Source organism: Symphalangus syndactylus, chromosome 18, assembly GCF_028878055.3.
Source record: "Symphalangus syndactylus isolate Jambi chromosome 18, NHGRI_mSymSyn1-v2.1_pri, whole genome shotgun sequence".
In the NCBI taxonomy this organism is placed as follows: domain Eukaryota; kingdom Metazoa; phylum Chordata; class Mammalia; order Primates; family Hylobatidae; genus Symphalangus; species Symphalangus syndactylus.
This window is the reverse complement of record NC_072440.2, coordinates 18538288-18560028: the sequence shown is the minus strand read 5'-3', so window position 1 is coordinate 18560028 and position 21741 is coordinate 18538288. Positions and strand designations below refer to the sequence as shown.

The 21741-nt window shown below is 50.6% G+C and overlaps 1 protein-coding gene across 1 annotated transcript in view; it reads left to right on the top strand.

Annotated features, from left to right (window-relative positions):
- The first annotated feature begins 1521 nt into the window (after positions 1–1521).
- L3MBTL2 (L3MBTL histone methyl-lysine binding protein 2) overlaps positions 1522–21741 on the top strand; it is a 27487-nt gene continuing 7267 nt past the window's right edge. The window contains exons 1-10 of the mRNA XM_055252484.2: positions 1522–1695; positions 6632–6869; positions 10847–10980; positions 12969–13092; positions 13962–14041; positions 16256–16373; positions 17882–18016; positions 18348–18436; positions 20873–21104; positions 21576–21652. Coding sequence (XP_055108459.1) covers positions 1672–1695; positions 6632–6869; positions 10847–10980; positions 12969–13092; positions 13962–14041; positions 16256–16373; positions 17882–18016; positions 18348–18436; positions 20873–21104; positions 21576–21652 — 1251 coding nt within the window. The 5' untranslated portion in view covers positions 1522–1671. The remainder of the gene's footprint in view (positions 1696–6631; positions 6870–10846; positions 10981–12968; positions 13093–13961; positions 14042–16255; positions 16374–17881; positions 18017–18347; positions 18437–20872; positions 21105–21575; positions 21653–21741) is intronic.

Below are 21741 nucleotides of genomic sequence, written 5' to 3'. Positions count from 1 at the left end.
GCTGGTCTCGATCTCCTGACCTTGTGATCTGTCCGCCTTGGCCTCCCAAAGTGCTGGGATTACAGGCGTGATCCACTGCACCCGGCCAGGTCAATGAGTTTTAAAGATCACCTGTGTGGATTAAAGGTGAAGATTTAAAAAGGGTGACCACGGGAGGCGGAGGTTGCAGTGAGCGGAGATCCCACTGCACTCCAGCCTGGGTGACAGAGGGAGACTCCATCTCAATCAATCAATCAATCAATAAAAGAAAGAAAGAAAGAAACGGTGACCAGTTGAAGGGCTGCTGCAGTGGGCCGGTGGCTTGTATGAGAGTGGTAGTGGTGGAGGAAATACAGGATATATTTTGGAGGTAGAAAAACCAACACGTTGACAGCATGGATACAGGGGTTTAGGGTGGAAGGGGCTGAAGGAAAGAAAGACATCTAGGAAGAGTTTCACATCTCCACAGCGGACTTCAAATTTAGGCATATATTTTATATGTGTTCAGCCTCTACATATTGCATTTAGAGTCTCAATTAATTCATTGGGACACAGCATGGCATAGGGAAGGAATTTGTACTAAATTTGGAATCCCAATCCTGTGTGATCTTGGAAAGTGCCTAAACCTGAAGAGCCACCACTTCCTCTTCTTTCAAACGGTGATAGGATGTGTAAGGGTTTGAAAAGATGTTTGCAAAGCTCCACAACAGCACCTAGAACTCAGGGTGTCTAAGGAGGTTGTGGGAAACCCTAACGGGATGAGGCAGAGAGCCTCAGATTCCAGGTTTTTACCCAGGACAGAGTGGTGAAGGAGGAATGTTGTAAGATTTTGAGCAGGCTGGACATTTACAGTATTGAGAAAAAGAATATTCCAGTTTCAGCCGGGTGCGGTGGCTCACGCCTGTAATCCCAGCACTTTGGGAGGCCAAGGCGGGTAGATCCCGAGGTCAGGAGTTCAAGACCAGCCTGGTGAAACCCCGTCTCTACTAAAAAATACAAAAATTAGCCGGGCTTGGTGGCGGGCGCCTGTAGTCCCAGCTACTTGGGAGGCTGAGGCAGGAGAATCGCTTGAACCTGGAAGACATAGGTTGCAGTGAACCGAGATCACGCCACTGCACTCCAGCCTGGGCGACAGGGCAAGGCTTCGTCTCAAGAAAACACACACACACACACACACACACAATTCCAGTTTCTTCCTTTTTTTTTTTTTTAATCTGGAGTATTCCAGTTTCTGCCTGAGTTGGAAATGAGTCCCTCTGCTATGCATCCCAGCAAAAGGGCACCTTAAATATCTAACCCGGGAGAGTACGAGGTTATTCCTGGAGTCTGGAACAGTGACTATCATAGGCGCCCAATAACCGTTTAGGGAAGAATAACATCCCAGGGAAGTCAAGAGGTTGGCGTAATTGGAACACTCGGCGTGAGGAGCACCAGGGTTCCAGCGCCCCTGGTTTCCACGTCGCTATGGTAACGCCTCACCCTGCACACATGCGAACTACAATTCCCATAACCGCCCGCGGCTTCCCCGCCCACAGGGAGAGAATGGCGCGAGCAGGCACGGAACCGGCTTGTCCTCCTTCCTGCAGTGTGATTGGCCCGCGGCTCAGGGAGGACCAATGAGTGCTCTCGCGGAGAGCGACGAGGCCAATATGGCTTCCTGCACCTGGTGACGCTTGGTGAAACTGAGGTCTCATGGAGAAGCCCCCGAGTATTGAGGTGAGAAGGGGAGGACTTAGCATGACTGGGAAAGGGAACCCCGAGAGCCTCGCTCCGTGGGCCCTTCTTTAGGGCTTTTAGCGACGCCTGGAGGGTGGAGGGTGGAAGGATGGATAAACTGAGGTAGTTAAACTGAGCCAGGGCCAGAGGCAATTGGCGTTACTTTTCGCTCCTCTCCTGCCGGGGCCAACGTTCGGCGAGGAGTTCAGGGAGGAACAGCCGTCGCTGGTCTGGGGGAAAGGGAACTAGGTTTAAGATCTGAGAGCTCCTGGATCTTCCTTATCCTGCTTGTCTCGTGGCCGTGTTGTTTAGGGCTTGTGAGGCCTGTTACATGAGGTGGGAAGTGAAGGGAGATTAAAGTTGGGTGAACATCACTCCTTGTCTGTAACGTTCACGTGCATTATCTTCCAGTACACTCACAGCAATCATGTATTATTCTTTCGTCTTTGTCGTTCAAGCCACTGAGGCATAGAGGTGGTGCGACGCCCCAGGAAGTTACCCCGGCTGGAAAGTGAAGGAGGTTGGCACTAAGTCTGTCCGCCTCCGAAACTTTGCCTGTTACGCTTTTCACACTGTACTGCAATCTGGAACCCACTCATCCCTTTTTTTTTTTTTTTCTTTCAGACGGAGTCTTGCTCTGTCGCCCAGGCTGGAGTGCAGTGGAGCGATCTCGGCTCACTGCAACCTCCGTCTCCCGGGTTCAAACAATTCTGTCTCCACCTCCCATGTTCCTGGGATTACAGGCATGTGCCACCACACCCGGCTAATTTTTGTATTTTTAGTAGAGACGAGGTTTCGCCATGTTGGTTGGACTGGTCTCCAACTCCTGACCTCAGGTGATCTGCCCGCTTCACCTCGGCCTCCCAAAGTGCTGGAATTACAGGTGTGAGCCACTGCACCCCGCCTCATCCCTTAATCATTTGGTTTCTAGGCACCTTATATTTGTTTTAAGAGACGGGGTGTTCCTGTGTTGCCTTGGCTGGAGTGCTGTGGTTACTCACAGGCGTGATGACAATGCACTGCAGCCTCGAACTCTTGGGCTCAAGCAATCCTTACACCTCAGCCTCCTAAGTAGCTGAGACTATAGGTGGTCTCTGTTACCCTGCCTGACAAGGGTACCTATATTTGAATTGTTTCCTTGCTGGGCGCGGTGGCTCATGCCTGTAATCCCAGCAGTTTGGGAGGCCGAGGCGGGCAGATCACGAGGTCAGGAGATTGAGACCATCCTGGCTAACATGGTGAAACCCCATCTCTACTAAAAATACAAAAAAATTAGCCAGGCATGGTGGCAGGCGCCTGTAGTCCCAGCTACTCGGGAGGCTGAGGCCGGAGAATGGCATGAACCTGGGAGGCAGAGGGCTCCTGCACTCCAGCCTGGACAACAGAGCCAGACTCCGTCTCAAAAAAAAAAAAAAAAAAAAAAATGGCCAGGCCTAGTGGCTCACGCCTGTAATCCCAGCACTTTGGGAGGCCAAGGTGGGCGGATCACCTGAGGTCAGGAGTTCGAGACCAGCCTCAACATGGAGAAACCCCGTTTCTACTAAAAATACAAAATTAGCCGGGCGTGGTGGTGCATGCCTGTAATCCCAGCTACTCGGGAGGCTGAGGTAGAATTGCTTGAACCTGGGAGGCGGAGGTTGCAGTGAGCCGAGATCGCGCCATTGCACTCCAGCCTGGGCAACAAGAGCAAAACTCCATCTCCAAAAAAAGAAAAAAGAATTGTTTCCTTTCTAGCATATTTGCATGTGTAGTTGCAAATATAAGGTGGAACAGCTCAAACATTCTGCAAGGGTAAAGGAGAATAATCATATGGAGAATAAGAATAGCAAGTCACACTTTTAGAGCTGTTACTGACTGCTGGAAATAGAACTAGGCTTTACATATCTTATCTCAATCTTCGTAAGAATTCTCTAAAGAAAGCTTATTACCTCTCTTGTAATAATGAGCGCAGCAAGATAAAATAAGCACAAAATCACACAGTTAATAAATGTTAGAGCCAGGATTCAAACCCAGGCAAATCAGAGCCTATGCTTTAACCAGTAAAAATTGGCAACCTTTATTGAGCACTTACTATATGCAAGTCACTATTCTGAGTGCTTTGCCTGTATTGTCTCTTACTTCTCCCCCAATCTTTTTTTTTTTTGAGGCAGGGTTGCTCTCTGTCACCCAGGCTGGAGTGCAGTTGTGCAATCATAGCTAACTGCAGCCTTGACCTCCCTGGCTCAAGAGATTGTCCCACCTCAGCCTCCCTAACCAAAACGCCCAGCTAATTTTTTCTATTTTTTGTAGAGACAGGGTTTCCCTATGTTGCCCAGTCTGGTCTTGAACTCCTAGGCTCAAGCAATCCTCCTGTCTCGGCCTCCCAAAGTGCTGGGATTACAGGTATGAGCCACCATGGCCAGCCCCCAAACCCTATGAAATAGGTGGTACTATCCTCATTGTACAGATGTGGAAACTGAAGCACTGCAAAATTGACTTGCTGCAGGTCATACAGCGAGTAAGCACTAGAGATGATATTTGAGCTCTGGACCAGAGGCCAAACTTTTCTCCTTTCTTCACACCTTTTTTTTTCCTTTGAGACAGTGTCTTCCCTCTGTCATCCAGGCTGGAGTGCAATGGTGTGATCATGATTCAGTGCAGCCTTGACCTCCCAGGCTCAAGCTATCTTCCCACCTCAGCCTTCTGAGTAGCTAGAGTCACAGGTGCATGCCACCACCACCCGGCTTCTTTTTTTTTTTTTTTGAGATGGAGTCTCACTCTGTTGCCCAGGTTGGAGGGCAGTGGCGCAATCTCGGCTCACTGCAACCTCCAACTCCTGGGATCAAGTGATTCTCCTGCCTCAGCCTCCTGAGTAGCTGGGATTACAGGCACCCACCATCATGCCCAGCTATTTTTTGTATTTTTACTAGAGACAGAATTTCACCATGTTGGCCAGGATGGTCTTGAACTCCTGGTCTTAAGTGATCCCCCCACCTCGGCCACCCAAAGTGCTGGGATTACAGGCGTGAGCCACCGTACCCAGCTTTTTGTTTTCTTTGGAGACAGGATCTCATTCTCTTGCCCAGGCTGGATTGCAGTGGCATGGTTATGGCTCACTGCAGCCTTGACCTCCCAGGCTCAAGCAGTCCTTCCACCTCAGCTCCAAGAAGCAGGGACTACAGGCTCATGCCACCACACCTGGCTAATTTTTTTTTTCTTTTGTAGAGATAGGGTCTTGCTGTGTTGCCAAGGCTGGTGTCAAACTCCTGGGCTCAAGCAATCCACCTGCCTCAGCCTCCCAAAGTGCTGGGATTACAGATGTGAACCCCGTACCCAGCCTCTTCACACATTTTCTGTTACATGCTAGGTAGATTCATACACATTATCCATTGCGCTACTGGCCCGTCGGTAGATTCATACACATTATCTCATTTGCATCTCACGAGTCAAATATTTTTGTTTTATAGATGAGAAAGTTGAAGCCCACAGAAGTTAAATGACTTGCCCAAGGCCCTATAGCTAGTTAGGATCAGAGCTGAATCTAGCACTATAGTACACACCAAGATGCCACAGTTATCTGTGTGTCATCTGCCTCTCCGATCCTCTTTGGAGCAGTCTAGGTCCCAAATTAACTTTTCTGTGACTTAAATTGTTTCTGAGTTGAGATCTTTTTTTTTTTTTTTTTTTTGAGACGGAGTCTCGCTCTGTCACCCAGGCTGGAGTGCAGTGGCGCGATCTCGGCTCACTGCAAGCTCCGCCTCCCGGGTTCACGCCATTCTCCTGCCTCAGCCGCCCGAGTAGCTGGGACTACAGGCGGCCGCCACCACGCCCGGCTAATTTTTTGTATTTTTTAGTAGAGACGGGGTTTCACCATGTTAGCCAGGATGGCCTCGATCTCCTGACCTCGTGATCCGCCCGCCTCGGCCTCCCAAAGTGCTGGGATTACAAGCGTGAGCCACTGTGCCCGGCCATGAGTTGAGATCATTTTGATGTATATTGAACGGGGAAGAATGTTTTTTCTTTTTGAGACAGCATCTCACTCTGTCACCAGGCTGGAGTGCAGTGGCGCAATGTTAGCTCACTGCAACCTCCACCTCCCGGGTTCAAGAAATTCTCTGCCACCGCCTCTCAAGTACCTGGGATTACAGGCACCCGCCACCACACCCGGCCAATTTTTGTATTTTTAGTAGAGACGGGGTTTCACCATCTTGGCCAGGTTGGTCTTGAACTCCTGACCTCGTGATCCACCCACCTTGGCCTCCAAAAACGCTGGGATTACCGGTGTGGGCCACCATGCCTGGCTAAGAATTAATTTCTAATATATCTTCTACCCCAGAAAGTCTTTGTGAAGTACCTTAGGATATTTCACTTTTTTTTTTTTTTTTTGAGATAGAGTCTTGCTCTGTCACGCAGACTGGAGTGCAGTGGCACGATCTCGGCTCACTACAACCTCTGCCTCCTGGGTTCAAGCGATTCTCTGCCCCAGGCTCCCAAGTAGCTGGACTACAGGCGCCCGCCACCACGCCTGGCTAATTTTTTATTGTATTTTTTAGTAGAGACAGGGTTTCACCCTCTTGGCCAGGCTGGTCTCAAACTCCTGACCTCAGGTGATCTGCTGGCCTTGGCCTCCCAAAGTGCTAGGATTACAGGCGTGAGCCACCGCACCTGGCCCACATTGTTATACAGTATTCTATTTGAACTATGTTAAAATATCATCATTTGTAAATCCACAGAGGAGCGTGGTAAATTCCTAACACATATTTTCTGTCTTGTTAAGCTATTGAATTGCATCATGGTGGAGAAATGTGTAAATAGGAGTAATGATCTTGTCGTTTGTAAAAGGGGTATTTGAAAGGTTCCCGAAAGTGTGAGGGGGCTGATAGCAGATCTGCAGCTTCTCTCCCCATGCACTAAAGCCAATCACAATTCTTTCTACCTGGTTTGTGTCATCCATTAGGAGACCCCATCTTCAGAACCAATGGAGGAAGAGGAAGATGACGACTTGGAGCTGTTTGGTGGCTATGATAGTTTCCGGAGTTATAACAGCAGTGTGGGCAGTGAGAGCAGCTCCTATCTGGAGGAGTCAAGTGAAGCAGAAAATGAGGATCGGGAAGCAGGGGAACTGCCGACCTCCCCGCTGCATTTGCTCAGCCCTGGGACTCCTCGCTCCTTGGATGGCAGTGGTTCTGAGCCAGGTGCCTGCAGAGTGTCCCCTGAGGATGGAGAGGAGATAGAAGATTATAGAGGAAGAGGGGGATGGATATAGGCTATATGGGCAGAGCCATCCAGATGTAAAAGGCTGTTAACTCTGATTTCTAAGGGATCAGATGTGTAAGGACCTGTAAGGGAGACAGAAGCACCCCAAGTAGCCACTGTGTTAACTTCCTTTGCTGAAGTCTAATTTCTTTTTTTTTTTTTTTTTTTTTTTTGAGACTTGAGTCTCGCCCTGTTGCCCAGGTTGGAGTACAGTGGCATGATCTCGGCTCACTGCAACCTCCATCTCCTGAGTTCAAGTGATTCTTGTGCCTTAGCCTTCTGAGTAGCTGGGACTACAGGCACCCACCACCACACCCAGCTAACTTTTGTGGGTTTTTTTGTTTGTTTGAGACGGAGTCTCGCTCTGTTGCCTAGTCTGGAGTGCAGTGGCGCGATTTCAGCTCACTGCAAGCTCTGCCTCCCGGGTTCACACCATTCTCCTGCCTCAGCCTCCCGAGTAGCTGGGACTACAGGTGCCCGCCACGACGCCCAGCTAATTTTTTGTATTTTAAGTAGAGACAGGGTTTCACCACGTTAGCCAGGATGGTCTTGATCTCTTGACCTTGTGATCCACCCGCCTCAGACTCCCAAAGTGCGGGGATTACAGGCGTGAGCCACCGCACCTGGCCTAACTTTTGTATTTTTAGTAGAGGCGGGGTTTCACCATGTCGGCCAGGCTGGTCTCGAACTCCTGAACTCAGGTGATTCACCCACCTCGGCTTCCCAAAGTGCTGGGATTACAGGAGTAAGCCACTGTGCCCAGCCCTAGTCTAATGTCAAATTGTGACTTCATTCATTCTTTCATACAACTAATGTGTATTCAGCACAGATTAGATGCCACTGAGTGGCATGGTCCTGCTTTTTTGTTTAAGTATACCGTGGATTTCCAACCTGGATGTTGAGAAGATAGGAAACCTAAAGTGTTTTGGTTACTTTCTGAGAAGGGACAAATAACTTATGGTTTGGAAGTCAGAGTGGGAGTGGGGAGGTAATACAGGATAAAGTGACCCTGGGTAGGAGGATTGGGTTGGGGGCGGGCAGATGAGAATCCCTATGGATCATCTGGAAGCCAGTTGACTTCGGAAATGTGATGCTTGGACAGCTGCTGAACCCCTGTGAAGAGAGGCAGGCTAGATAGTCTGTGAGGACACTGCCATCCCTTAGATCCCAAACTTTTTTTTATTTTGAGACAGGGTCTCACTCTGTCACCCTGGCTGGAGTGCAGTGATGTGAAAATGGCTCGCTGCAGCCTTGACCTTCTGGGCTCAGGCAATCCTCCCACCTCAGCCTCCCAAGGAGCTGAGACTACAGGCGTACGCCACCATGCCTGGCTAATTTTTGTATTTTTTTTTTTTTGTAGAGACAGGGTTTTGCCATGTTGCCCAGGCTGGTCTTGAACTCCCAAGCTCAAGTGATCCCCCACCTCGGCCTCCCAAACTGCTAGGATTACAGGCATGAGCCACCGCACCCAGCCCCAAACTCGTTAGAAGAGTAATCTAACACTCTTTGCAGTTGAATCTTATTTCTTTTTTTTTTTTTTTTTGAGACGAAGTCTCACTCTGTCGCCCAGGCTGGAATGCAGTGGCACGATCTCGGCTCACTGCAAGTTCCGCCTCCCGGGTTCAAGCCATTCTCCTGCCTCAGCCTCCCCAGCAGCTGGGACTACAGGTGCCTGCCACCACACCCGGCTAATTTTTTTTTTTTTTTTTTTTTTTTTTTTTTTTTTTTTTTTGAGACGGAGTCTTGCTCTGTCGCCCAGGCTGGAGTGCAGTGGTGCAATCTCGGCTCACTGCAAGCTCCGCCTCCTGGGTTCACGCCATTCTCCTGCTTCAGCCTCCCAAGTAGCTGGGACTACAGGCGCCCGCCACCACGCCCGGCTAATTTTTTGTATTTTTTTTAGTAGAGACGGGGTTTCACCGTGTTAGCCAGGGTGGTCTCAATCTCCTGACTTTGTGATCCACCCGCCTCGGCCTCCCAAAGTGCTGGGATTGCAGGCGTGAGCCACCGTGCCCGGCCTTATTTCCTTTCTATTTATATTGTCTTCTTTTCATCCTTTGCCTTTTATCTTTCTCCCTTCTATACTCTTCCAGCCCTTCTCTTAGAATCTTAGGATTTAGAACTAGAAGGAACCATTAGAGACCACTTAGACCAGGGGTTCTGCTCATTAGAATCATCTAGGGGAGCTTTTAACAAACTACAGGTGCCAGTATCCCATCACAGACCAATTCATTAGAATTTTAGATTCAGGCCTTTTTTTTTTTCTCGAGACAGCGTTTCGCTCTTGTTGCCCAGGCTAGAGTGCAGTGGTGCCATCTCAGCTCACTGCAACCTCCGCCTCCCAGGTTGAAGGGATTCTCCTGCCCCAGCCTCCCGAGTAGCTGGGATTATAGATGCCCACCACCACACCCAGCTAACTTTTTTGTATTTTTAGTAGAGACGGGGTTTCAGCATGTTGGCCAGGATGGTCTCAATCTCCTGACCTTGTGATCCTTCTGCCTCGGCCTCCTAAAGTGCTGAGATTACAGGCGTGAGCGACTGCGCCCAGCCAGCTCAGGCATTTTTAAAAGCTCCCCAGGTGGGTCTAATAGTGAAGTCATGGGCCAGGCGTGGTGGCTCACGCCTGTAATCCCAGCACTTTGGGAGGCCGAGGCAGGCGGATCACCTGAGGTCAGGAGTTCAAGACCAGCCTGCTCAACATGGCAAAATCCCCGTCTCTACTAAAGATACAAAAAATTAGCCAGGCGTGGTGGCACACGCCTGTAGTCCCAGCTACTCAGGAGGCTGAGGCAGGAGAATCCCTTGAACCCGGGAGTCAGAGGTTGCAATGAGCCAAGATGGCGCCACTGCACTCCAGCCTGGGCGACAAGAGCAAAACTGCATCTCAAAAAAAAAAAAAAAGTGAAGTCACGATTAAAACACTGATCTAGCTGGGCGCATTGGCTCACGCCTGTAATCCCAACACTTTGGGAGGCCGACGCAGGCGGATCACGAGGTCAGGAGATTGAGACCATCCTGGCTAACGTGGTGAAACCCTGTCTCTACTAAAAACACAAAAAAATTAGCCGGGTGTGGTGGCGGTGCCTGTAGTCCCAGCTACTCGGGAGGCTGATGCAGGAGAATGGCGTGAACCCGGGAGGCAGAGCTTGCAGTGAGCAGAGATTGCGCCAGTGTACTTCAGCCTGGGCAACAGAGCAAGGCTCTGTCTCAAAAATAAATAAAACACTGATCTAGTTCAGTCCCTTTACTATATAGATGAGAAAATAGAGCCACAGAGGTTAAGTGACTTTGGCACTTTTTCTTCCTATAAATTTTTTCGCTTTTTTTTGAGACAGTGTCTTACTTTGTTGCCTAGGCTAGAGGTACAGTGGTGCAGTCATGGCTTACTGCAGCCTCAACCTCCTGGACTCAAGCAGTTCCCCCCACCACCAACTTTAACCTCCCAAGAAGCTGGGACAACAGGCGGGTGCCATCACACCTGGCCTTTTTTTTTTTTTTTTTTGCAACAAGTTCTTGGTATGTTGCCCAGGATGGTCTCGAATTCTTGCCCTCAAGCAATCCTCCCTCCTTGGCCTCCCAAACTGCTGGGATTACAGACAGGAGCTACCATGCCTAGTTTCGTCTCACTTTCCTCTCACAAACTTTTCAACACTCACCTGTTCCCCTAGTCGTCCTCATGGATTTCCATTAGCCCCTCTGTTGACATCTGTAGCCAAGGGAGGCCAAGCAGCAGCACTTCATTCAGGTAGATTCAGGATATACACACCAGTACCTCCCATTCCTCCTCTTATTCCATTAGCCTTTGTGGGGGCAGGGGCTCACCTGGTTAATGCAGTGCCCCAGGTTTTGAAGGGCCCATCATTTTGTTTGCTTTGAGGTGGCCATATCGGGTGAGTCATGTGCTAAGTTCTCTTCCCAGCTGTCTGTGAGATGTGTGGTATCGTGGGTACAAGGGAAGCCTTCTTCTCCAAGACCAAGAGGTTCTGCAGCGTCTCCTGCTCCAGGAGCTACTCCTCCAACTCCAAGAAAGCCAGTATCTTGGCTAGATTACAGGTGAGAGGCAGCCACTTGGATCCTTCCCGGTGCCTTTGGTGCTGAGACAGGAACCACCAAGTGACTGAAGGCAAGGGCCAGGAAAGTTTGAAAAGGTCCTTGCTTGTGGCCAGCTGGTATTTATTATGTTCTCAAACTTCAGAGGACAGAAGAATCCATTTGTGGAGCTTTTTAAATTATAGGTTCCTGAAGCTACCCTCCATTACCTACCGTCATCCTCCAGAGTCTGGTGTATTCAGTACATTTTAAACAAGAACTATGGAGGAGTCTGACACCCTTGGTCTCCACCCCACACTTTTATAAATCCTTTCAAAGGAAGTTGGGAAACAGGTCCAAGGTTCACCAGCCATGGTGGCTTCAGGAAGACCATGCCTTGTCTGCCTCCATATCACAGGCAGCTACCTAGAAAGCCTTGCCAATTTTCTAAATTACTGACATGTATAGAATTTTTAGAGATGGAAAGATTCTTGGATGTGGTGTTGAACCCACACATTTATTGATAAGTATACTGAGGTCAAAGGAGGTAGAATGACATACCTAGTGTGGCTCTGTAGGAAGAGAATGGCGGAATTGAGGCTGGAACCTAATCTCAGGGGCCTGATCTTACATTGTTTCCCAGTAGCTGGGACCAGCATCTGCAAAACTGCTTCCCAAATTTGCCTGCATGTTGGGATCACCTGGAAAGTTTAAAAAATATTGATGCTGGTCGGGCACTGTGGCTCACGCCTATAATCCCAGCACTTTGGGAGGCCGAGGCGGGCGGATCACGAGGTCAGGAGATCGAGACCATCCCGGCCAACATGATGAAACCCCGTCTCTACTAAAAATACAAAAATTAGCCAGGCGTGGTGCTGTGCACCTGTAGTCCCAGTTACTCGGGAGGCTGAGGCAGGAGAATCGCTTGAACTTGGGAGGTGGAGGTTGCAGTGAGCTGAGATCGTGCCACTGCACTCCAGCCTGGGGGAAAAAATTATATAAAAAAAATATATTGATGCTTGGGTCCTACTCCGAAAGATTCTGATTTAACTGGGATGGCGTGTGGCCTGGACAGAGATTGAAAGAGCTCCCAGGTGATCCTAAAGTGCAGCAAAGTTTGAGCAGCACCGATGTTTATTAGAAATTGCTGTGTCCCAGATCCTTCTGCTTACTGCTTCATACACTATCGCCTTTGTGGGACAATTACCATTGTTTCCCCATTTTGTGGATTTTAGTCAAGAAACCGAAAGATCCCTCTCTTCAGAGAGCTAAGAATAATATTGGTAATATTAATAGCTATAGTTTGAGAGTACTTGCTAAGGGCTTGACATTCTCAGTCCAATTAACGATCTTAAAAAATTTGATTTTTTAAAAAATTCCTTTTTATAAGGGCTCAGAAATTTTAGTAACTTAAAGGTATACAACTAAAAATTGTAGAACTGGGATTTGCCCCTAGGTTTGTTTGGGACTTAAACCCAGATTTCTGCTTCACTGATCTCTTTAGTAAATTCCTGGCCTTCCTGTTCAGTACTTAAATTACAAAATACAGACCAGATCAGTGGCCATTCCCTTTGGAAAGGGAGGACCCCCTTTGAGTACCTGAGGAAAGCTGTGGGCCCTCTCCCGAACATTCGCATATGTACAGAAGGTTGCCTCCCAGTTCATGAGCATTTCTGGCCCCCTGTGAGGCCCATTCTTTGCGTTGGATCTATCAGTAGCGACACTGGAGGAAGGAGATGACTGAGACTTGAATCTGGGAGGACAGAAAGGCTTAAAAGCTAGAACATGGGTCTCTCCCTGCTCTGCAGCACTGCCTAGCACTCCTGACCCTTCCCCACAACCACCCCCTGAGCTCAGGATTGTTATTGTCATCACTGTTTCACACATGAAGAAACTGAAGCCCAAAAGAGGTTAAGTCACTGACCCAAGCCCAGGACTTCAACTTGGCAGCCCAAATCCAGACTCATGATCCCAGCCGCTGGGCTACACATAGCCTCTCTCCTTCTCTCCAGGGAAAACCACCGACCAAAAAAGCCAAAGTCCTGCACAAGGCTGCCTGGTCTGCCAAAATTGGAGCCTTCCTCCACTCCCAAGGGACAGGACAACTGGCAGATGGGACACCAACAGGACAAGACGGTAAGATAAGCAGAGGGCCCTGCTTAGGAAGCTGCCATGGCTGGGGAGGAGACTGGGTTTGGGGTGGCCTTTCCTAGGAATGAAGACTGGGCAAACCAGCCAGGTAGAAAGTGCCCTAAGCCAGGGTCACCGCGGATTGCATCTTCCTCACCTGTTGGGTATTGTGGAAATTACCCAGAAAAATCCCTTCAAACATCCTTAAATTACCAGGACTCCTACCCATGATAATTCAGAAGCCAAGAATTGGCTGTTTTTGTTTCTCTTTGCTTTTATCCCTGTGGTTTCTGTTTCCCTGGGGCAATGAAGGCCCAGATATGGTTTGAAGGCAGGTTTGGAGAGGGGTGGTGGAATAAGGAAAGGAGCCTCCCTCTTTTTTTCTGAGTGTGTAGCAATTGCTAAGCAAGTTAAATGTATGCATAAAGCAACTCCGCTATCATTGTTCTGAGTTTCTAACTGAAATTGAGCTCAGCAGGCAGGAGCTCAGTTGGAGGGGCCTGGTGTGTGCGCACCCCTCCCCCACATTTAGACTGGGTGTGGCCAATCAGGTTGAGGGAGGAGGGAGGAATTTAAGCCCAGGGATATTTCAGTTTTCCTCTTTGCGGGAGGAAGGGCGAGAAATTTCCCTTTGAATGTTCCTCTACTCCTGAGAGTCTTGCCACCTTTCAATTCAGTCCTCAACGGTGGTCCCTCATGGCCACTGGTGGAGCAGGTATGGGAGTGAAGGAGGGTGTCGTGGGCAGCGCTGTGAGAGGGGCTGCTGGGGGTGGGGGACCTACCTCTGCAGGTCCCACAGGGCCCTTGAGGTCCAGGCTCCTGGAGTGGCTGCTGCGCAGGCTCCCAGTCTGACTCGTCCTCTCTCTGCTCCACAGCTCTGGTCTTGGGCTTCGACTGGGGGAAGTTCCTGAAGGATCACAGTTACAAGGCTGCTCCTGTCAGCTGTTTCAAGCACGTGAGTGCCCTGGAGCTGAGGGAGGGAGACCGGGGAGCCGGGCATGGAGCTGCTCCTCCACCTGCTTCACCAGGGCGGCTTCAGGCTGGACAGTGACAGTGGGGAGGTCTGGGCAGGAGACGGATGGCGTTACCACTCGCTCCATTTCATGTTCATGTCAAAAAAATCCTCCTACAAACACTTCTATCACCTGCTTGGCTTCACTCCCGGTCTGAAGTCCTTCAGTTTATTTACATAATGGAACTTGGTGCTAGCTGATGTCAAAGGGTCTTTCCACTCTGAAACCCTTCTCTCCTCTCTTCCCCATTTGCAGCATTTTCTCATGGAAAGCATGGTGCTTCTGTAGCTGGCCTGGGCCCCTTGGACCCCGAGAGGCAGATGTGGATACTCTTGGAGCCCACTTCTGTAAAAGGCTCCTTGATGCGTATCGTTTAAAAGCCAGAATGAAGGGCAAGGCCCTTGGGGGCTGGGCTTGAGCGCAAGAACGGAATATCCAGCAGCTGTAGCGTGTGGGAGCCTGCAGGCCGGGAGAGCAGAGCCCACAACAGCACTCTTGTTTTGTCTTCACACCACTTTCCTAAGCTCCAGGAAATCCAGGAGGAGGCCTCTTTAGTCTTGAGGAAGTAGGGAGTCTTTTACCTAGAGTAAGCCCACTTCCTAGCCGCCTTTCAGAACTGCCACTGAACGCTGGGGAGTGCCCTGAACAATGACAGCTGGTTCTTGACTCAGCTAACTCACTCCTCTGGTCTCTGAATGGCTAATGAAGGTGCACATCCTTCCTGCTGGAGGGGGAGCCTCTTTTTTGCCCTGAATTCTCTAATAGTCTCAGCATTTTCATTCCCAGGAGAGTTGCATCATACTTGTGTCTAACACATATAATCCAATTTGCTTTGTAAAAAGCCTGCCCCCGGGTGCCTGGGCTAGCACAACTGTGTCCGGGTTCTGTGATGAACTAAACTCAAGTGACCAGGGAGATGGAATGGGATACCTCAACTGGCTGAAGCCAGGGCTGAGAATAAAAAAGGTGAATTTGGCCAGGCGCAGTGGCTTACCCCTGTAATCCCAGCACTTTGGGAGGTCGAGGCGGGCAGATCACCTGAGGTGAGGAGTTCGAGACCAGCCTGGCCAACATGGTGAAACCCCATCTCTACTAAAAATACAAAAATTAGCTGGGTGTGGTGGCGGGCACCTGTAATCCCAGCTACTTGGGAGGCCAAGACAGGAGAATCCCTTGAACCTGGGAGGTGGAGGTTGTAATGAGCTGAGATTGCACCATTGCATTCCAGCCTGGGTGACGGAGCAAGACTCTAAAAAAAGTGATTCTCCTAAAGGAGAGTCAGAAGTACCATTGGCAGGTGAGTGAGGGTTAGGTACTGGGAAAGCTAAAACTAAAACAGTCCAGTGCTGTCCTGGGTTATTTTATTTTATTTTATTTTATTTTGAGATGGGAGTTTCACTCTTGTTGCCCAGAGCTGGAGTGCAGTGGCACTATCTTGGCTCACAGCAGCCTCCCCCTCCCAGGTTCAAGCGATTCTCCTGCCTCAGCCTCCGGAGTAGCTGGGATTACAGGCGTGCGCCACCACCACGCCCAGCTAATTTTGTATTTTTAGTAGAGATGGATTCTCCATGTTGGTCAGGCTGGTCTCGAACTCCCAACCTCAGGTGATCCGCCCGTCTCGGCTTCCCAAAGTGCTGGGATTACAGGCGTGAGCCACCATGCCCGGCCCCCTGGAGCATTTTAGTAGGAGGGGAGGTAGAGAGTAAACTTGCAGGTGGATGGCTGGGTGTAAACAAGGGGATCATAATGCCCACAGCCCAGGTTTGAGTGATGATTGAAGGAAAGTATATTTGTGCTAAGAACAGTGCCCCACCATTGCTTGGGCTGGCACAGGGACGAAGGGATCGAAGCTTACCAAGGCATCATGTGCCCAAAGTGATATAGTAAGAAACCAGTCCTATAAAGATTAGGACTCGGTTCTGTCTGACTCTGGGTCTCTAGCCATCACCCTGCATCCCACCACCTCCACCTCTACTCCCCGGCTCAGCTCTTCAAGGACAGGAGACCTCATCTCTATCTCTAGTGGCTGGTTCTGCACACAGTGGATGATGTGAAAAGTTGAGGTGCAAACGGGGACTTGACTGAGGCCATGAGGCAGTCTGTCTCCCCTGCTAGCGCAGTTAGCTCACTCTCGGTACACTCTCATCGCCACACAGGTCCCACTCTATGACCAGTGGGAGGATGTGATGAAAGGGATGAAGGTGGAGGTGCTCAACAGTGATGCTGTGCTCCCCAGCCGGGTGTACTGGATCGCCTCTGTCATCCAGACAGCAGGTGAGTGTTTGGCCAGGGCAGGGCCAGGGATGTGTCTGCAGAGTGACATCTCTAGATGGGTGAACAGTGTGGTAGGCAGGAGTTGGCTTCATAAAACAAAAATCCCACCCACTGGAATATGTGCCCCACTTCTAAGGATTCTTCTACCAGCGAAGGGAACACAGAGCTTGGCAGGCTTGGAAACCCCAATTTTTTTTGTTTGTTTTTGTTTTGTTTTTTTAGATGGTATCTTGTTCTGTCACCCAGGCTGGAGTACAGTGGCACGATCTCGGCTCATTGCAACCTCCGCCTCCTGGGTTCAAATGATTCTCCCGTCTCAGCCTCCTGAATAGCTGGGACTACAGGCCACCTGGCCACCACACACGGCTAATTTTTGTATTTTTAGTAGAGACGGGGTTTCACCATCTTGGCCAGGCTGGTCTCAAACTCCTGACCTCAGGTGATCCTCTGCGTCCCAAAGTGCTGGGATTACAGGCTTGAGCCACCATGCCTGGCTGGAAACCCCAATTTTTAAAAGTTTGTTCCAGGGCCAGGTTTCGTGGCTCACACCTCTAATCCCAGCACTTTGGGAGGCAGAGGCAGGAGGATTGTTTGAGCTCAGGAGTTCGAGACCAGCCAGGGCAACATAGTGAGATACTGTCTCTACAAAAAATTAAAAAAATTTAAAAAGTAAAATTCCTTCCAGGGATGATCAGGTTATAGAGAATTAACTCTCAGCACCATGCCATAATGCTTTCTGAACTAGGAGCATGAATTTCTTTTTTTTTTTTTTTTTTTTTTGAGACAGAGTCTTGCTGTCGCCCAGGCTGGAGTGCAATGGCGCGATCTTGGCTCACTGCAGGCTCCGCCCCCTGGGGTTCACGCCATTCTCCTGCCTCAGCCTCCCGAGTAGCTGGGACTACAGGCGCCCGCCACCTCGCCCGGCTAATTTTTTGTATTTTTAGTAGAGACGGGGTTTCACTGTGTTAGCCAGGATGGTCTCGATCTTCTGACCTCGTGATCCGCCCGCCTCGGCCTCCCAAAGTGCTAGGATTACAGGCGTGAGCCACCGCGCCCGGCCCAGGAGCATGAATTTCTTTGGCTAGGACTGTTGTGGACAACAGGAATCCACTTGCCTGGAAGTATAGATGCCCGAAGTCCAGCTTAGGCTAGAGAAAAGAGAATGCTTAAGAACATACCTTCCCCAAGCTAGGCGCGGTGGCTCACGCCTGTAATCCCAACACTTTGGGAGGCCGAGGACGGCAGATCACGAGACTGGGAGATCGAGACCATCCTGGCTAACATGGTGAAACCCCATCTCTATTAAAAATACAAAAAAAATTAGCCAGGCGTGGTGGCGGGCGCCTGTAGTCCCAACTACTCGGGAGGCAGAGCTTGCAGTGAGCTGAGATTGTGCCACTGCACTCCAGCCTGGGCGACAGAGCAAGACTTCATCTCAAAAAAAAAACAAAAAAGCATACCTTCCCCAGCTCACCCTCCCTCACAGGTGCCCTTTCCTTTCCTTTCAGGGTATCGGGTGCTGCTTCGGTACGAAGGCTTTGAAAATGACGCCAGCCATGACTTCTGGTGCAACCTGGGAACTGTGGATGTCCATCCCATTGGCTGGTGTGCCATCAACAGCAAGATCCTAGTGCCCCCACGGAGTGAGTTGATGAGAACATTTCCTCTCTTGTTCCCATAGGGCCCCTGGTAGAGGGAGAGTCCTCTGCTTATGTTAGGTAGAATGGGAGTCCTCTGTCTTGTTAGAACAGAATCCACTTGCCCCCTGGCTTCCTGCCCTCCCCATCCCAGAGGCCCGGGGGCAGATCCACGTGTGGAATCTGAGGTTCTCAGATGAAGTCATTGCTGGCCTGAAGAGGCAGCTATTTTCAGTCCCCACTGCTGAGGGGTCCCCACTCTGGGTTGGCACTAGCGTCCCTGTCAGTGGAGGAGTTGTCAGTCTGTGTAACCAGGATTCCGCTGGTGCCTCCACAGCCATCCATGCCAAGTTCACTGACTGGAAGGGCTACCTCATGAAACGGCTGGTGGGCTCCAGGACACTTCCCGTGGATTTCCACATCAAGGTCAGCTGTGAGCCCTTAACTGATGTCCCTCCTTCCGCTCTTCCATTTTTCTCCATCCTCCGTGCCACTCACTGGAGCATGTTACCTAAGACTCCCTTGCCTGATTATCTTCAGCAGCTCCACATTTTGCAAGGCTGGAGACAAATGCTGCTGCTACATTGTTGCCATCTGCCTTTCTAGCCTGGCGTGGGCCACTGCCCCACCCAGACTGTGCTCCTACCGCTCCAGTCATGCTGCTTTGTCTGTCTTTTGCTCTTCCAGAACCTTACCTTTGCTCATAGAACTTTTCAGAAGTGTTCACTCAGTAGATTTTATTAACATAGTTTTTTTTTTTTTTTTTTTCTTTTTGGAGACAGAGTCTCGCTCTGTCCCCCAGGCTGGAGTGCAGTGGCACGATCTCGGCTCCCTGCAAGCTCTGCCCCCGGGTTCACGCCATTCTTCTGCCTCAGCTTCCCAAATAGCTGGGATTACAGGTGCGCACACACCACCATACTTGGCTAATTTTTGTATTTTTAGTAGAGATGGGGTTTCACCATATTGGCCAGGCTGGTCTTGAACTCCTGACCTCAAGTGATCCACCCGCCTCGGCCTCCCAAAGTGCTGGGATTATAGGCATGAGCCACTATGCCCAGCCTTACATACTTGTTTACAAGGCACAGTGGGAATACAAAGAATACAGACCCTGCCATCCAGAAATCTCTAGTCTGGCAGAGGAAACAAAAGCCATGCACACGAGTAATTGTAATATAGCCTCGGTTCTGAGCCAGGGATGTGCCTGGCACAGCACAGGGTAAGGCCTGGCCTGGGGCCCCTCTGGGCTGTCTGATTCTGTCTGGTGTAGGACTCCTGTGTGGCACAGAATCATCTGTGTGGCATTTAATTTTAAGAAATTATTTAGTAAAAATTAAAAAGTCACATATATACATGGTAAAAGTGACTCATACCTGTCTCAGTGTCTCAGCACTTTGGGAGGCCAAGGCAAGAGGATCACTTGAGGGCAGGAGTTTGAAACTATCTTGGGCAACACTGTGAGACTTTGTCTCTTAAAAAAAAAAATTAGCTAGGCTGGGCAAGTGGCTGACTCCTGTAATCCCAGCACTTTGGGAGGCCGAGGTGGGAAGATCACCTGAGGGCAGGAGTTCCAGACTAGCCTGGCCAACATGGCGAAACCCCGTCTGTACTAGAAATACAAAAATTAGCTGGGTGTGGTGGCACGCACCTGTAATCCCAGCTAACTCAGGAGGCTGAGGTGAGAAAATCGCTTGAACCCGGGAGGCCGAGGTTGCAGTGAGCTGAGATCGTGCCACTGCACTTCAGCCTGGGCCACAGAGCGAGGAGACTCCATTTCAAAAAAAAAAACAAACAAATGGCGTTGGATTGTGGGCTGCACTGTGTTGGCTGTAGAGGAACAGAACGTGGCAGGGAAGGCAGCCCAGAGGGGCCCCGAGCCAGGCCTTGCCCTGTGTTGTCTCTCACTCTCCTGAGTGAGCTGCTGGGATACCGGATGTGGGAAAGGCAATTGATGTGAGGACGTATCCCAAGCCCTTGAGCTGGGCCAGAGGGTCTGTCTGGTTTAGGACCCCTGTGTCAGCTTTGCCTGTTGGCTGCTTTGTGACCTCTGAGACGCTTTCCTTCCTGGTGTGTTTGGAAATAGCACTGCTTAGTCTAGTCTAGGCCGGTTCTTCCTGACCCAGCAGTGCCCTGGGGCTGGAAAAGCCCTACACCCTACCTGTTCCCTGCCCCGGGCAGGACAGCACTGAAGTCACAGTGAACAAAAAGAACCTCCTCCTCTGTACCCCAGCACCGTGGCTCTCTGTAGAGCAGCTCGAGGGCATCTTGGTCACCATCCCTCATGAGGTCAGTTGCCACCAAGGCACTGGGAAAGCATTGCAGAGCTGCAGCCCATCAGGGTCAGAAAGGGACACAGGAAGACTCAGTTCTGTGTACATGAGTCTTGTATGTGCCACAGGCAGAGGGCTGGGAGGTGGCGGGGAGCGCAGGGTGCCTGGGGATCAGAGCGCAGAGCCCATGAAGAGCACGGGCTGCACACCAGCTTCCAGGCCCAGCTCTGGCACAAATGAGTCTGTGTAACTCTGGGCAAGCGTGACCTCTGGGTCACTTTTCCTTAGTCTAAAGTGTGTTTTGTGATTTGCATCAACTCATTGGCGTTTTAGTGGCAAGAAGTGGCATGCCCATTGCGAGCTGTGTGCCTTCCCTCTGTGTCCTCCTAGGGAGAGCTGTTGCCTCCCTCTGTGTCCTCCTAGGGAGTCAGGGCCAAGGTGAGCCTGGCAGCACAGGCGGTCTCATCTGCCACCTCCCGACAGACTGAGTGTGGGGGATAACACCACACCTTCCCCGTCCTCCACTCACCAGAGCAGGAGGGTGGGTGGGAGGAGCCCTCGGCCATAGCAGGCCTGTGTTCTGACGTCGTTTCAGATGGTGGAGAGCATGAAGTACCCCTTTAGGCAGGGCATGCGGCTGGAAGTGGTGGACAAGTCCCAGGTGTCACGCACTCGCATGGCTGTGGTGGACACAGTAATCGGGGGTCGCCTACGGCTCCTCTACGAGGATGGTGACAGTGATGACGACTTCTGGTGCCACATGTGGAGCCCCCTGATCCACCCAGTGGGTTGGTCACGACGTGTGGGCCACGGCATCAAGATGTCAGGTTAGCAGAGCCCCAGGCCAGAGGGACTGCATGCTATGCTTCCCCAGGGATGGAGTGGGAGCACCTTCCTACTCCTCACAGCAGGACAGCAGGTGGAGGTTGGCATGGCCCCCCTGCAGTGATGATACTGAGCTCCAGAGAGCTTGAGTAACTTGACAAAAGTCACTCCACTCAACTTGTGAGTGGTAAAATCAAGATTTGAACCCAGATGCTACCAGCCCCGATCCTCTCCCTTGTCATGCGGGAGCAGTCTGGGTTTCGAGGGCTGAAGAGTCCCTACAGAGAGCTCTTGATGTTTTCTGGACTCAACCTTTCTGTCTGCTACTCTGGGGTGGGGGGTCCTGAGATACAGAGATACAGCTGAGAACACGTACAGAGCAGCCCCACATTCCCAGGGAGGCTCGTGGAGATGGCCCAGGAGCCGCCTCCAACTCCCTTCTCTCCCTCATTCCCTATCCATCTCCTCCAAAGAGAGGCGAAGTGACACGGCCCATCACCCCACCTTCCGGAAGATCTACTGTGATGCCGTTCCTTACCTCTTCAAGAAGGTAAGGCTCAGCCCTTGGGCGCTTTCCACCTCAGCCATGGGTCCATTCCGGGCCTGAGGGACCTGGCTCTTCCCCTGGGACCATCCCTT